The following is a 16,862-nucleotide window of genomic DNA, read 5'->3' as shown; positions in this document are numbered from 1 at the left end:
GTGAAAACATTTCCTAGAACTGAATACAACCAAAAGGAAAGATCAGATGCCCATTGCCATCTCTCAAAATGAAATATTCAGCTTTACTGTTGAGTGACATACATTTGTCAGTGCCTGAAACAACACTTTTACTGTATTTTTATTCATTTTTGTGTCCATCCTTACACTGAATACCTAAAATACCTAAAAGAATCACTATATACTTGCTACTATTCCCAACAACCTGTAATTAAAAGTGGCCCAAGCCCACTGCCACTAAGTCGATTCCGACTCATAACGACCCTATAGGACAGAGTAGAACTGCCCCATAGGGTTTCCAAGGAGCAGCTGGTGGATTTTAACTGCTGACCTTCTGGTTAGCAACTAAGCTCTTAACCACTGCGATCAAGAGTAGGAAAAGAAACTAATTAAATATGAAACCTTAACTTCGACATCAGTGAACCAGGTATAAATGTGGTGAAAGACTGCAGCAATAATTGCTTTCCCAGATGTTTAAATTATTTTAAAATACTGCTTTGATCTTACAATTAAAAAAAAAATTATTCCTTTGTGTTTACTTTATCTAAAATCAGTAGTGTGTATACAGATCCATCATGTGGTCCACGTATTCCAAATGTCTAAGAAATACTACTTTCAGCTATTGTTTCTTTCTACCCATTATTGCTAAAAAAATACAACCAGGGTAATTTTGTTTATTATTAACCTTCTTACATTAGAAAAGCACTTCATTGTCTGCATTTATGTTCCTTTGTTTTTTTTTTTAAAAAAAGGGTCTCATTTCAATATGCATAGCACCTAGAAAAAACAATATATCTAATAATTATTTCCAATTTCTCCTCAAACCCCAAAACTCCATAACCCCCCCAAAGTTATTCTTTCCTTCTGACCAGAACCTTACACCTCTTGGCTATAACCAAGGATGATATTAAAAATGCTTAACAACTGACATGGCATAAACACGAAACAAAGAGAATGAACACCAGTTCATAACTACATGGCTATGATGGAGCATGCTAACAATATATTACAGCTTCCTTTAAACAGCCTGGCCCCCATTCTCAACATCTTTGGTTATTCTTTCCCTGCTGATTCCCAGAAAACAGTTAGCAGTTTTCATGAAAGATAACCACGTTAAATGGATTCCAAGTCTGAGTTTAACTTTGTATTTTATTAAATTTTTCCTTTCTCTACTTTTACTCCTTAATAGAAGAATTAAGGATAAGTATTAGAAAGAACACACTATTGCTTTCTTTCCCCTACATGAACTGTCACCAGATAATGAGACTCTATAGTCAGCTTTTATTACAGCTTTGTTATGTGATTTTATCTACACAATTAAATATGCAAGCTCTTTCTTGGCTCAACCAAATAAAAAGTTAATACACAGACAAATGGATGCATTTTGGGATATATTACTGATATTATAAAGTGTTAGCAAAACAAATAAATGGCTGACATTTAAAGAAGGAAGAGTAGAAAAGGAATACAGAATACCACAAAAAAAAAAAAAAAAAGAGCCAGGTCATTTAAAACTAAACCTGAATTCATAAGAATTATGTAATAATATCAAATATATTTGTTCTGTTTATTAGGATCTTCTTACCCAACTTTGGAAAAACTATTAAGTATTCAGCATTGCACTGAGGACATGCGACTCTGGCTGTACTGTTTCCTCTTTGTTTTTCATCCACCCAGCGCTGTAGACAAGCCTGGTGAACCCATTTTGTAGATCCTCTGCACCTGCATGGTCTCACCCATTCAGCTGTTCTATCATCTTCATCAGTGGCAAAACACACCCAGCAACTTCTGTAAATTAAAAGAGAAAATGATGATGTTACCTTTATGACCCCAATCTCCTCCCCACTGCAGCTGTCCCTTAATGGGACTCATGTTGTATGCAAGTGCTCATCCCCACAACCCTAATAACTTATCAGGAAAAAAGTCCTACCAGAATACCAATAAGAAAGGTAAACAGTTTCTTTATACCTAAAAATTATTTTCTTTATAACAAGTATATACAATGTAGATGCTTATTCAATAGATATACTGTTTTTATTTTTTCTTTAATGTTATCTTTAAATACACAGATTTTCTTGTAATGTTTTCAACAGAAGACTTAGGACCAAATCATTTCAATGGATTCTTTTTGTTCTGTTTTATTCCTCAGTACATTCATTAGCAAAGTATTCTAAAGTTTGAATATGTAGCGGACCCAAGGTCCTCAGATAAAATCAGATCTCGAGAAGGAGCCACCAAAAGTCTGAGGCAGGTGCAGCAGAAGACTGTAAGGCTGGAATGTGAAGGGAATTTAGACCCACAACATGGAGGAAAGATGGCCCACAAGGTGTGAAGCAGATCAAGACTGAATCCATAGGAAGGTTCGGGAAATGGGCAGCAGGACTGGAAACTGTGGCTTAGAGCTAAAACAAATGAGGTTACCTCTAGTTAAGAGCTGTACTGTCCAATATGGTAGCCACTAATCACACATGGCTATTAAAATTTCATTTAAATTAAGTTAAAAATAGTTCCCCAGTCACATGAGCCACATTTCAAGAATTCAATAGTCATATATGGCTAGTAGCTACTATACTGGAGAGCACAGATATAGAATATTTCCATCACTGTAGAAAGTTCTATTGGACAGTAGTGAACTAGAGTAATGAGAGCAGGGAAAGTAACAAAAACCCACAATTTAAGTATAAAATGAGAAGACAGCTTCAGGAAGGGGGCTTTAGAGTAGGAATGTGATTAGAGGGAGAAAGAAACTGAGTGGAGAGAGAGAATCTGGGAGAGCAAAGGAGTGAAAAATTGCTTCCATAACCCACCTAGGCCCTGTGATTACATTAACTAACATTTATTCGTTAAGTGCCCTGTCCGTTATTATTTTTTTTTACAACAGTTAATTGGCAAAGCAGCTAATCTACCACCAGAGCTGACCATTAAGAAACCAAGGAAAGGAGGCAGGGCCAAGATGACACACTAGGCAGATGCTTTCTGTGGTCCCTCTTACAACAAAGACCTGAAAAAACAAGTGAATCGATTATGTATGACAATCAAAGAGCCGTGAACATCAAAGACAAAGTTGGGGAATCGTACTGAGCAGAAGGGGAGGGAGAGACGGTTCAGAAGCAGTGAGGAGTTGCCAGACCTGACCCAGTGGCAACCGGCACTGTCCAGGCCAGATCTGCTGGTGTACACCGTGAGTTGGGCAGTCGCGTTGGGACGCGTTTTCCATGAAGGGAGAAACTAAGCTGCGGAGAGTCTACTCAAGCCTCCAGAACGAGTGAAAAGCAGCATTCAATTGGCAAAAGAGAAGTACATGCATCTAACCTACCGCACGGATCAAAAAACACCCCATTTGGGAAGAACCTCTTCTCCATTTACCTGCTCCCTCCTTGTTCTACACCTGGTCCCAGGCCAGCTTCAGCGATTGCTGCGTCTGTCCCCAGGGCCAGAAGTAGGACCCATCATGCCCCCTGAGCCATTCTCCCGGCCTTGGAGAAGGAAATTAACAAACAAGAAAAAATAATCTACGAGCTCCCCTAAGCCAGGATCTCAGGGCAGGCACAGCTCCCTAGGCACAGATGCAAGGGGTCCACAAACTCTGAATGCCAGCGTAGGCCCTCATTAGCACAGTACAACAGGGTATATACCTGAAGCTTAACTTCAACTGTATCAGCTGTATGATGGAATGGCAGGTTTGTGACATTTGATACTGCTCTGCCCATTAAGCAGGGTCCTCACCCACATCAGGGGCCTGAGGACTGGTGGCTCCACCCAAGCCACCTAGTCACCTGCAACAGGGGTCCAGGAATAAGTGGTGCCTCCCAGTCCTTACAGCCAAAAGCACTGGGTGCCCACAGTCTGGCTGCAAAACCCACCCACCTATGTACTCTACAGAACAGGGACATGCTTTCCTCCAGACACTCAGGGGCAAACTTTAGTCCCGTGACTTGCTCAGCCCGTGACCCCTTACTGCAGCCAGATACCTGTGCCTACTCAAATCACCCCTTCGTGTCTAGGACTGTAGGTGAGAACGTGCACCACACACTTGGTGACTGACTACGCAGACACCTGAGCTGAATCCATGAAAGTAAATGGACTCTTGGGCTCCCATACCTAGTAACAGATCTAACCACCTGGTGACGGGACATTAGACCTTCAAAGGCAACAGTAATCAAAGTAGCTCACATGAGCAGCCTATTTGGGAATATCAAAACAAAACAAGAAGCTGGGACACAGTAAGCAAACATAAATAAATATAATAACTTATTGATGACTCGAAGACAACAGTCAATATCAAATCACATAAAGACGCACACCATAACAGCTTCAGCAAGCTCCCAAAACACAGAATCAAGAAATCTTCCAGAGGAAGAGAACTTCTTGGAATTACCGGAGGAAGAATACAAAAGATTAATATACAGAACTATTCAAGACATCAGGAAGATCATGTAAAATGCAGAACAAGCCAAGGTACACACAGACAAAGCAATAGAGGAACTTAACGATAACCAAATTTAACAGGCTGCAAGAATCCACAGAGAGACAGCAAACAGAAATCCAGAAGATTAACAGTAAAATTTCAGAATTAGACAACTCAATAGGAAGTCACAGGACCAGAATTAAGGCAACAGAAGTCAGAATTAGTGAGACTGAAGATAAAGCACTTGACACCAACTTATTTGAGGAAAAATCAGATAAAGGAATTAAAAAAAAAAAAGACGAAACCCTAAGAATTATGCGGGACTCTATCAAGAGGAATAACCTACGAGTGATTGGAATACCAGAACACAGGGAGAAACAGAAGATAGAACTGTTGAAGATTTGTTGGCAGAAAACTTCCCTGATATCATGAAAGATGACAAGATACCTATCCAAGATGCTCACTGAACCCCACACAACGTAGATGTCAAAAGAAAGTCACTAAGACATATTATAATCAAACTTGCCAAAACCAAAGATAGAGAATTTTAAGAGCGGCTAGAGATAAACGAAGTCACCTACAAAGAAGAGTCAATAAAACTAAGCTCGGATAACTCAGCAGAAACTTGCAGGCAAGAAGGCAATGGGATGACATATGTAAGGTCTTGAAGGAAAAAAATTGCCAGCCAAGAATTATACATTCGGCAAAACTGTTTCTCAAATATGATGGCGAAATTTCAGCATTTCCAGATAAACAGAAGTTTAGGGAATTTGCAAAAACCAAACCAAAATTACAAGAAATATGAAAGGAAGTCCTCCGGTTAGAAAATCAATAACATCAGATAACAACCCAAGACTAGAACACAGGACACAACAACCAGATATAAACCCAGATAGTGAAGCCACAAAAATAAATCAAAGCTAAAACGCTGAAAACAGGGAAACAGAGATCTCAATATGTAAATGACAACATTAAAACAAAAAAGAGGGATCTCTCACATGGAGAGGAAGTCCAGGCGATATAATGAAATAAAAGACTGGTTTAAACCTAGAAAAACAGGGGTAAATATTAAGGTACCCACAAAAGAAACTAACAATCCTATACATCAAAACAAAAAACAAGAAAAACATAAAGACTCAGCAAATACGAAATGAATAATGCAAACGATGAAAAGAAAATACAAAAGGAAAAACGACTCAGCACATAAAATTAACTGAACACAGAAACTTGTCAACAACACACACACACAAAAGATATCAAAATGACAGCATTAAACTCATACCTATTAATAATTACGCTGAATGTAGATGGACTAAATGCACCAATAAAGAGACAGAAAGTGGCTGCCTATATGCTGCCTACAAGAGACACACCTTAGACTTAAAGACAGAAACAAACTAAAACTCAGAGGATGGAAAAAAATATATCAAGCAAACAGCACTAAAAAAAGAGCAGGAGTGGCAATATTAATCTCTGATAAAATAGACTTTAAAGTAAAATCCGCCATAAAGGATAAGGAAGGACATTATATAATCATTAGAGGGTCAATTACACTACGACATAACCATAATAAATATTTACACACCCAAAGACAGGGCCCCAAAATACATAAAACAAACTCTAACAACATTGAAAAGAGAGACAGACAGCACCACAATAATAGTGGGAGAATTCAACACACCACTTTTGGTGAAGGACACAACATCCAGAAAGAAGCTCAATAAAGACATGGAAGATCTAAATGCCACAATCAACCAACTTGATCTCATGGATATATACCGAACATTTCATCCAACAGCAGCCAAGTATACTTTCTTTTCCAATGCACATGGAACATTCTCCAGAATAGACCACATATTAGGCCATAAAGCAAGCCTTAACAGAAAACAAAGCATCAAAATATTACAAAGCATCTTTTCTGACCATAAGACCATAAAAGTGGAAATCAATATGGAAACTAAACAACACCTTGCTCAAAACTACTAGGTTATAGAAGAAATTAAAGATGGAATAAAGAAATTCACAGAACCAAAGGAGAATAAAAACATACCCTACCAGAACCTTGGGGGCACAGCAAAAGCAGTGCTCAGAGGTCAATTTATAGCAATAAATGCACACATCCAAAAAGAAGGGCCAAAATCAAAACATTAACCCTACAACTCAAGCAAGTAGACAGAGAGCAGTGAAAGAAGCCCTCAGGCACCAGAAGAAAAGAAATAAGAATTAGACCAGAATTAAATGAGATAGAGAAGAGAAAAACAATTGAAAAAGTTAACAACCCAAAAGCTGGTTCTTTGAAAAGATCAACAAAATCGATAAACTACTGGTCAAACTGACAAAAGAAAAACAGGAGAGGAAGCAAATAACCCAAATAAGAAATGAGATGGGCGGTATCACAACCGACCCAACTGAAATTAAAAGAATCGTAACAGAATACTGTAAAAATTGTACTCTAACAAATTTGAAAACCTAGAGGAAATGGAAAAATTTCTAGAAACACACTACCTACCCAAACGAACACAAACAGAATTAGAACAACTAAATAAACCTATAACAAAAGAAGAGATTGAAAAGTTAACTTAAAAACTCCCAACAAAAAAAAGCCCTGGCCCAGACATTTTCACTGGAGAATTCTACCAAACTTTTAGAGAAGTGTTAACACCACTACTACTAAAGGTATTTCAGAGCATAGAAAAGGAGGGAATACTCTCAAACTCATTCTATGAAGCCAGCATAACCCTGATACCAAAACCAGGTAAAGACATCACAAAAAAATAAAACTACAGACCAATATCCCTCATGAACATCGATGCAAAATCCTCAACAAAATTCTAGCCAACAGAATTCAACAACATATCAAAAAAAAAAATTCACCATGACCAAGTGGGACTCATACCTGGGATGCAGGGATGGTTCAACACTAGAAAAACGATCAATGTAATCCATCACATTAAATGAAACAAAAGACAAGAACCACATGATTTTACCAATTGATGCAGAAAAGGCATTTGACAAAGTCCAACACCCATTCATGATAAAAAAAAACTCAGCAAAATACGAATACAAGGGAAATTCCTCAGCATAATTAAGGGCATTTATACAAAACCAATAGCCAACATCATTCTAAATGGAGCATCTGAAAGCATTCCCCTTGAGGATGGGACCAGACAAGGATGCCTTTTATCACCACTCTTATTCAACACTGTGCTGAAGATCCTAGCCAGAGCAATTAGGCTAGAAAAATAAAGGACATCCAGATTGGTAAGGAAGAAGTAAAAATATCTCTATTTGCAGATGATATGATCTTATACACAGAAAACCCCAAAGAATCCACAAGAAAACTACTGGAACTAACAGAAGATTTCAGCACAGTATCAGGATACAAGATAAATATACCAGAATCAGTTGGATTCCTCTACACTAAAAGAGAACTTCGAAGAGGAAATAACCAAATCAATACTATTTGCAATAGCCCCCAAGAAGATAAAATACTTAGGAATATATCTAACCAGAGACATGAAAGACCTATACAACGAAAACTACAAGACACTACTGCAAGAAACCAAAAGAGACCTACATAAGTGGAAAAACATACCTTGTTCATGGATAGGAAGACTCAACAGCATAAAAAAGTCAATTCTACCCAAAGCAATCTACAGATACAACCCAATCCCAATGCAAATTCCAATGGCATTTTTTAATGAGATGGAGAAACAAATCACCAACTTCATATGGAAAGGCAAGAGGCCCCGGATAAGTAAAGCATTACTCAAGAAGAACAACAAAGTGGGAGGCCTCACACTACCCGATTTTAGAACCTATTATACGACCACGGTAGTCAAAACAGCCTGGTACTGGTAAAACAACAGATACATATACCAATGGAACAGAATTGAGAATCCAGACATAAATTCATTCACCTATGAGCAGCTGATATTTGACAAAGGCCCAAAGTCCATTAACTGGGGAAAAGACAGTCTCTTTAACAAATGGTGCTGGCATAACTGGATATCCATCTGCAAAAAACTGAAACAAGACCCATACCTCACACCATACACAAAAACTAACTCAAAATGGATCAAAGACGTAAATATAAAATCGAAAATGATAAACATCGTGGAAGAAAAAATAGGGACAATGCTAGGAGCCCTAATACATGGTATAAACACAATACAAACCGTAAGTTACAATGCACAAGCACCAGAAGAGACACTAGATAACTAGGAGCTCCTAAAAATCAAACACCTATGGTCATCAAAAGACTTCACCAAAAGAGTGAAAAAACAACCAACAGACTGGGAAAAAATTTTTGGCTACTACAAACGTGATCAGCATCTAGTCTCTAAAATCTACAAGATACTGCAAAACCTCAACAACCAAAAGACAAATAACCCAATTAAAAAATGAGCAAAGGATATGCACAGGCACTTCACAATGGAAGATATTCAGGCGGCTACCAGATACAAGAGGAAGTGCCCACGAGAGAAATGCGAATCAAAATTACAATAAGATACCACCTCACCCGAACAAGGCTAGCATTAATCCAAAACACACAAAGTAAGATATGTTGGAGAGGTTGTGGAGAGACTGGAACACTTATACACTGCTGGTGGGAATGTAAAATGGTACAACCACTTTGGAGATCGATTTGGTGCTTCCTTAAAAAGCTAGAAACAGAAGTACCATACGATCCAGCTATCCTGCTCCTTGGAATATATCCTAGAGAAATAAGAGCCATCACACGAATAGATACATGCACACCCATGTTCATTGTAGCACTGTTCACAATAGCAAAAAGATGGAAACAACCTAGCTGCCCATCAACAAACAAATGGATAAACAAATTATGGTATATACACACAACGGAATACGAAGCAACGATAAAGAACAACTATGAAGTCGTGAAACATAACATGGAGGAAGCTGGAGGTCATTATGCTGAGTGAATTTAGTCAGTCACAGAAGGACAAATACTGTAGAAGACTTCTATTATAAGAACTCAAGAAACGGTTTAAACACAGAAGAAAACATTCTTTGATGGTTATGAGGTGGGAGAGGGTGGGTGAGGGTTATTTACTAACTAGACAGTAGATAAGAATTATCCTAGGTGAAGGGAAGGACAGCACACACTACAGGGGAAGGCAGCACAGCTGGACTAAACCAAAGCTAAGAAGTTTCCTGAATACAATCAAACACTTTGAGGGACAGAATAGCAGGGATAGGAGTCTGGGGACCATGCTTTCAGGGGACATCTAGTCAACTCGCACAACAAAGCTTATTAAGAAAATGTTCTGCATCCTACTTTGGTGAGTGGCATCTGGGGTCTTCAAAGCTTGTAAGCGGCCATCTAAGATGCACCAATTGGTCCCAACCACCTGGAGTAAAGGAGAATGAAGAACACCAAAGACAGAAGGGAAGTATTAGCTCAAGAGACAGAAAGGGCCACATAAACCAGAGACTTCATCAGCCTGAGACCAGAAGAACTAGATGGTGCCCGGCTACCACCAATGACTGCCCTGACAGGGAACACAACAGACAGTCCCTGATAGAGCAGGAGAAAGGTGCCATGCAGAACTCAAATTCTAGTAAGAAGACCAGACTTAATGGTCTGAATGAGACTGGAGGAACCCCAGAAAGCATGGCCGTTGGATTCTCTATCAGCCCAGAACTAAAACAATTTCCGAGGCCAACTCTTCAGACAGGGATTTGACTGGACTGTGGGACACAAAGTGACACTCGTGAGAAGTGTGCCTCTTATCTCAAGTAGATACAAAAGACTAAACAGGCAGCTTCTGTCCTGAGGTGAGATGGGAAGGCAGAAAGGGTTAGGAGCTGGTTGAATGGACATGGGGAATCAGGGGTGGAAAGGAAGAGTGTGCTGTCACAGTATGTGGAGAGCAATTAGAGTCACATAGTGATGTATGTATAAATTTTTGTACGGGAAAAAATTTAAAAAAAAAAAAGATATTCATTCAAATCCTCTAATTCATTTTACTCTACCCTTCTTTTCCTTTCATGAGCTTTTCTAAATGCTTCTTGCTTGCTGATGTACCCACTCACTAATTTTCATATGTTCTCACCCACCAAGCTGGGGTACATCAGTTTACAAAGAAGTTAGGGGAGATCTGGGAAAGGTACATCGGTTTACAAAGAAGTTAGGGGAGATCTGGGAAGTGTCATAATTGGTTCCGAGTTCAAAGAACAAAGCACTATTATTATATAAAGACAAAACAGCTAAACTAGACAAATCTAAAGAATATTATGGTACTTATTCCTTAGAATAAATATATAGCCTTACTGGTATTGGTAGTATCATGAATGTGTATATATAACATGGCACTCTATAAAAGATCAGTCATTAAATTCTATGATTTTAAAATTAAGACTGTTTTTGCCAGTTACATCCTTATGAATAAAACTGTAAACTGTTCAAGGAATATACACGGCTAAGTTGCCTTAAATCTAAGATTAATCAAGATCTCTTTCTAAATCAACCTGATTTCCTACTACAGTAAAATTGGCGAAAGCTGGAAACTGTGTAAGGCAGAAACCTGACAGAGAAGGAAAACTCAAATATTTCCCACTAACAGAGAGCAATAGGAAAGTGTTAAGACTTCACCCCGTCAAAGGTGGAAAACTTGAGAGACCTGGAAAAACGAGGCAGTCCCATCGTGTTCCAGCTCTCACAGGTTTCACTGTACATCATTTGATGCCATACAGAACTACATTTAAAGAACTTGCAATCTAGTTTAGAAACAAGCATGCATACAAGGATCACAAAAAACCACCACACAAAATATTAAATGCCAAGAAAAGATGTTAGAGACATAAATAATAGAGAAATAAGAGAGTAAGAAATATAGTGTGAAATAGCGGAGAAAGTTTCATGAAAAGGAGAGAATTACAGATGAAGACTCAAGTTTGATTTGGGAATGAAAAGAGTAAGGGTATGGTCAAGTTGGTAAAATAGCATAAGCAAGCTTAGTTATGGAATTGAGCATATGTTCATGGGACAATGAGAAGACCAACATGCTTAGAGCAGAAAGTTCCTATTGAGATAAAGCTAGATATCACACACCAGTTGGGAAAGGGTGAATGATTTAATTGGTGTTGGAAAACTGGCTATTTACATGGGAAAAAGTTAAATTAAAAATCCTACCTCATATCTTAACAAAACAAACTTCAAATGATTTAGCATTTAAATATGAAGAGATTTTTTTCAGGAAAAAAAAGAGTATGAGGATAAATTCCTGACTTCAGGATAAAGGATTTCATAAACAAATACAAAGATCACAAACCATAAAGGAAAATATTGATCAAGTTTTGTACATCAGGCAGATCTTCTGAATGTCCCCCCAACCCCGGCAAAAAGAGTTTAGTACATCAAAATTTAAAACTCTTATATGAAGGATGCGGTAAACAAAGCCACAGACTTGGAGAAGATATCTTCAATTCATGTAACAAAGGATTAATTTCCAGAATATACACAGAACTCTTGTAAGTAAAGAGAAACACTAAGGGGTATGAAAATAGCACGGAATAAAACATGCAATTTCCATACGAGTAAACAAGAATGGCAAATAAAATTATTGTTGTTAGGGTCACTATGAGTCGGAACTGACTGGACGGCACCTATGTACCACAGAACAAAACAGTGCCTGGTCCTTCAACAAGCTCACAATCGTTATGCTTGAGAGCTCGTTGTTGCAGCCACAGTGTGAATCCATCTTATTGAGGGTCTTCCTCTTTTTTGCTGACCCTCTACCAAGCATGATGTCCTTCTCCAAGGACTGGTCCCTCCTGATAACACGTCCAAAGTATATGAAATGAAGTCTCGACATCCTCGATTCTAAGGAGCATTCTGGCTGTACTTCTTCCAAGACAGATTTGTTTGTTCTGGCAGACTGTATTCAATATCCTTGGCCAACACCATAATTCAAAGCATCAGTTCTTCAGTTCTCCTTCTTCATTGTCCAGCTTTCACATGCATATGAGGCAACTGAAAATACTATGGCTTCAGTCAGGTGCACCTTAGTCCTCAAAGTGACATCATTGTTTAACACTTTAAAGAGGTCTTGTGCAGCCGATTTGCCCAATGTGATACGTCGTTTGATTTCTTGGGCGTTGACTGTGGATCCAAGTAAAATGAAATCCTTGACAACTTCAACATTTTCTCCGTTTATCATGATGTTGCCTACTGGTCCAGTTGTGAGGATTTCTGTTTCCTTTATGTTGAGATGTAATCCACACTGAAGGCTGTAGTCTTTGATCTTCATCAGGCGGATAGTTGGTACTAACACATACCCAGGACCCTAGAGGAGGCTGTGGCATGGTAAAGGATTACAAAGGGGGTATATATATATGTTTATTATCTTGATTGTGATGGTTTCAGAGCTGTGTACATAAATAAAAATTTATCATACTGTATATTTAGATATGTTCAGTTTTAGTATCTTGTTATACCTCAATTCAAATAAAATGTGGGAGAAAAAAACGAATACCAGGCCAGACAAATGTTCCCTCTCATCATAGGGCTTATTCGTGACTAATCCAGTTTATTGATTAACTAATTATTTAAAAACTATGTTAAAGAAAGGGGGAGGAAACTTTATTAGTTGCCATTGAGTGGGCTCTGACTTCCTTCATGATCATTTGTATGTTTGAGCCCACTGTTGTAGCTATTGTGTCAATCTGTCTTACTGAGGGTTTCCCTTGTTTTCACTGACCCTCCACTTTACCAAACATGATGTCCTTTTCGAGTGACTGGTCTTTCCTGATGATGTGTTCAAAGTCAGTGAACCAAAGTCTCGCCATCCTCACTTCTAAGAAGCATTCTGCTTGTATTTCTTCTAAGACTGTTTTGTTCATTCTTTTGGCAGTCGATGGTATATTCAGTATTCTCCACCAACATCACAATTTGAATGCATCAATTCTTCTTCTATCTTCCTTTTTCACCGAGCAGCTTTCACATGCATATGAGGTAACTGAAAAGACCATGGCTTGGGTCAGGCACACCTTAGTCATCAAAGCAACATCTTTGCTTTTTAAAACTTTAAAGAGGTCTTTTGCAGCAAATTTGCCTAATGGAATATGTTGTTTGATTTCTTGACTGTTGCTTCCATGATGTTGATCGGTGATCCAAGTAGAATGAAATTGTTGACCACTTCAATTTTTTTTTGCCATTTATCATGATATTATTTATCTGTCCAGTTGTCAGGATTTTAATTTTCTTCACATTCAGGTGTAATCCATACTGCAGGCTGTAGTCTTTGATCTTCATCAGTAAGCACTTTAAATTGTCTTCATTTTTGGCAAGCAAGGTTGTGCCATCTGCATACTGCAGACTGTTAATAAATCTTCCTTCAAAACTGATGCCACGTTCTTCTTCATAAAGTCCAGCTTCATAGATTATTTGTTCAGCACACAGACTAAATAAGTAAGGTGAAAGGATACAAACCTACCACACACATTTTCCAATCCTGAACCACTCAGTATCCCCTTGTTCTGTTCGAACGAACTGCCTATTGATCCACGTATAAGTTCATATAAGCACAACTGAGTTCTGGAATTCCCATTCTTCGTAATGTCACCCATAATTTGTTACGCTCCACACAGCCTTTGCAGAGTCGATAAAACACAGGTAATCATTTCTCTGGTATTCTCAGTTTTGGGCCAAGATCCATCCAATACCTGCAGGGATATCCCTCATTCCATGTTCTCTTCTGAATCTAGCTTGAACTCCTGGAAGGTCCCTGTCGATACACAGCTGCAGTTACTTTTAAATTATCTTCAGCAAAATTTTGCTAGTATGTGATATTACACCTTACTTATCAATAAAACAGTTTTCTCTCACTGTATACCGTCACCGGCACATAAATTACCTAAACAAGGCAGGCACGATTATCTAACAGAAAGCACGATTATCTAACAAGACAGCTGGCAGTATATTCCATCTTTGTAGACTCAAATTGAGGTGTTTCTCTTGTATTATTAGAAAGATATGGGAAATCACACCCCAGTTAACTGCCTAATAATATGTTCAGTGCCTCTGTTCTACCTCCTAGTTTGATAAGTAGTGCCTGGGGTCTTAAAAGCTTGCAAGCAGTTATCTAAACCACAGCAACTGGTCTCTATTCACCTGAACAATAGAGGAAGGGGGACAGTCAGGAATAGGAGGAGGATATGGAATGTGTGGCTAACTGCCTTCATGAAAAACTGCTGGCTTTGCCATGAGACTGAAAGAACTGGATGGTGCCCAGCTACGATTACTGAACATTTTGATCAAAGAGTCCATAAAAGAATTCTGATCAGAAGGTGGAAAATGTAGACTGGAATTTAAAATTCTCACAAAATTGAAACTTCCTGGAGCTGTGAAGGTTGGATGAACTCCTGAAACTACTGCCCTGAGATAATCTTTAAACCTTAAACCAAAAATATCCCCTGAAGTCTCCTTAAAACCAAACAATAGTTTAGCTTAACTAGTACAAATGCCTGCCTAGGAAGAATCCATTCAACAAGGGGGAAAAAAAAAAAAACACAAAAAGACTGCACACTGCTTGCTTTACCTCAGGATTAAAACTGTCACACCCCAGGTATCCTGGAACAGGAAATACACCATTAAAGAGACTAAATATCCCTTTATATGCCTGTCTACTCACATGGAATGGAGGTTAAAATATCTGGATCTTTCAAAGATATAACCACCACAATTATGACACTTTACCAAAGTGCAAAGCTGAAGGGAAATACATCACAATGAGAGCAATCATTTATTGAGCATATAGTCATGCTGTGCATTTTGTCTCTGATCTTTATAAACCTAGAAAGTGTAAGTATTTCCACTTTACAAATAAGGAAACAAAAGCCCAGAAGGATTAAGTGGTCTTTCTAAGGACACACAGCTTCTAGGTAGAGAGGCTTACATGCACTCCAGACATTGTCTCCAAAACATTGGCTTTTTCCACTGCACTATGCTACCACATGTGTAGTGTATTCTCAGAAAACTTCCCATTTCTTAGGGAACTTTGGCCAGTATAAGATACTATATATTTCATTTTTGCTAGGGTAGTTTTAAGCAGCAGTAACAAGCTTCCTCTAGAGATCAAAATCCTTTCAGTTTGCTCCAATGTGCCATGTAAATATTATCTTCCATAGGAACTATAAAGAGCCCTGCTGGTGCAGTGGTTAAGCACTAGTGGCTAACTGAAAGGTTGACACTTTGAACTCGTCAGCTGCTCCTTGGGAGAAAGATGTGGCAGTCTGCTTCTGTAGGGATTTACAGCCTTGGAGACCCAATGGGGCTGTTCTACCCTGTCCGACAGGCTTGCAACAAGTTGGAATTAACTTGACAGCAGTGGGTTTGGGTTTGGTTATGGGAATTATCACATGAAAAAAACATAGGAAGTACTGGAGATGGACTGCTGCATGAGGTTGGAGATATGGTCAGAAAGAGCTTTATGAACGAGCAAACCAGCTTGGCCTGGACAAAAGATAATATACTTATGTATTTATTCATGCAGAGAAGCAAGGCTTTAAAATGGTGTTGGTGCTGGCCATGAACTCTGTGTTTTAAACATAACAGGAGAACAATAAATGTTGATTAATAATGATGAGAGTATGGAGGGTCCTGAATGCCAAGCTAAATAATTTGAGCTTAATACGCAATAAGAAAATATGAAAGGTTTTGAGCAAATGAGGCAATTTTTTTAAACTGCATCTCTGCAAGATTATTCCAAGTGCTGATATGTCACAAAGAATGAAAAGAAAGACACTGTTGTTCAACAGAGTGTCTCCTATGTACTAGGTACTGTGGGGAAATGGGATAGGGAATACAGGCAATTTCTGTTCTTAATGCACTTTCAGTTGAATGTATGTGGTGGTGGTAAAGGAGAGACTCAGAGACATGGGATAAATATTTTAAAAATTACAATACAATGTGATATACTATAATAAATGCACAAAGGTTTTATGGAAACACAGAAAGGCATTACTAACTCTGCCTGGGGGAGCGGTGCAAGGCTTCAAGTTGACATTTGAGGTGAATTCTGAAGATGAGTTAAGAGTTTGCCAGGTGTTAAAAGGGAGAAAGGGCATCTAAAGCAAAAATAACAAGCTGAAAGAGCAGGATATACTCAGGGAACAATGAAGTGGAATGTGGAAGAGGATGGCTTAACGTAGGTTGTGGCTGGATTACAGAAATAGATCAAGGCACATTAGCATCTTGAAAATTTAGATTTTATGCTATATTGATAAAGAGTCCTTTGATGGTTATGAGGGTGGGGAGGGAGGGTGAGGGTTATTCACTAACTAGATAGTAGACAAGAATTCTCTTAGGTGAAGGGAAGACAGCACACACTACAGGGGAAGTCAGCACAACCGGACTAAACCAAAGCTAAGAAGTTTCCTGAATACAATCAAACACTTTGAGGGACAGAGT

At 38.5% G+C, this 16,862-nt stretch overlaps 1 protein-coding gene across 1 annotated transcript in view; it reads right to left on the bottom strand.

Moving 5' to 3' along the window:
* The window catches only part of MARCHF5 (membrane associated ring-CH-type finger 5), a 57,160-nt gene that overhangs the window by 30,090 nt on the left and 10,208 nt on the right, over window positions 1-16,862 (bottom strand). Inside the window, exon 2 of the mRNA XM_004369932.2 lies at window positions 1,604-1,806. Within this exon, the coding sequence (XP_004369989.1) occupies window positions 1,604-1,806 (203 nt within the window). The remainder of the gene's footprint in view (window positions 1-1,603; window positions 1,807-16,862) is intronic.

Source organism: Trichechus manatus, unplaced genomic scaffold (genome assembly GCF_000243295.1).
Source record: "Trichechus manatus latirostris isolate Lorelei unplaced genomic scaffold, TriManLat1.0 scaffold00007, whole genome shotgun sequence".
Taxonomy (NCBI): domain Eukaryota; kingdom Metazoa; phylum Chordata; class Mammalia; order Sirenia; family Trichechidae; genus Trichechus; species Trichechus manatus.
Note: the sequence above shows the minus strand (reverse complement) of the source record. Positions and strands in the feature narration are given on the sequence as shown.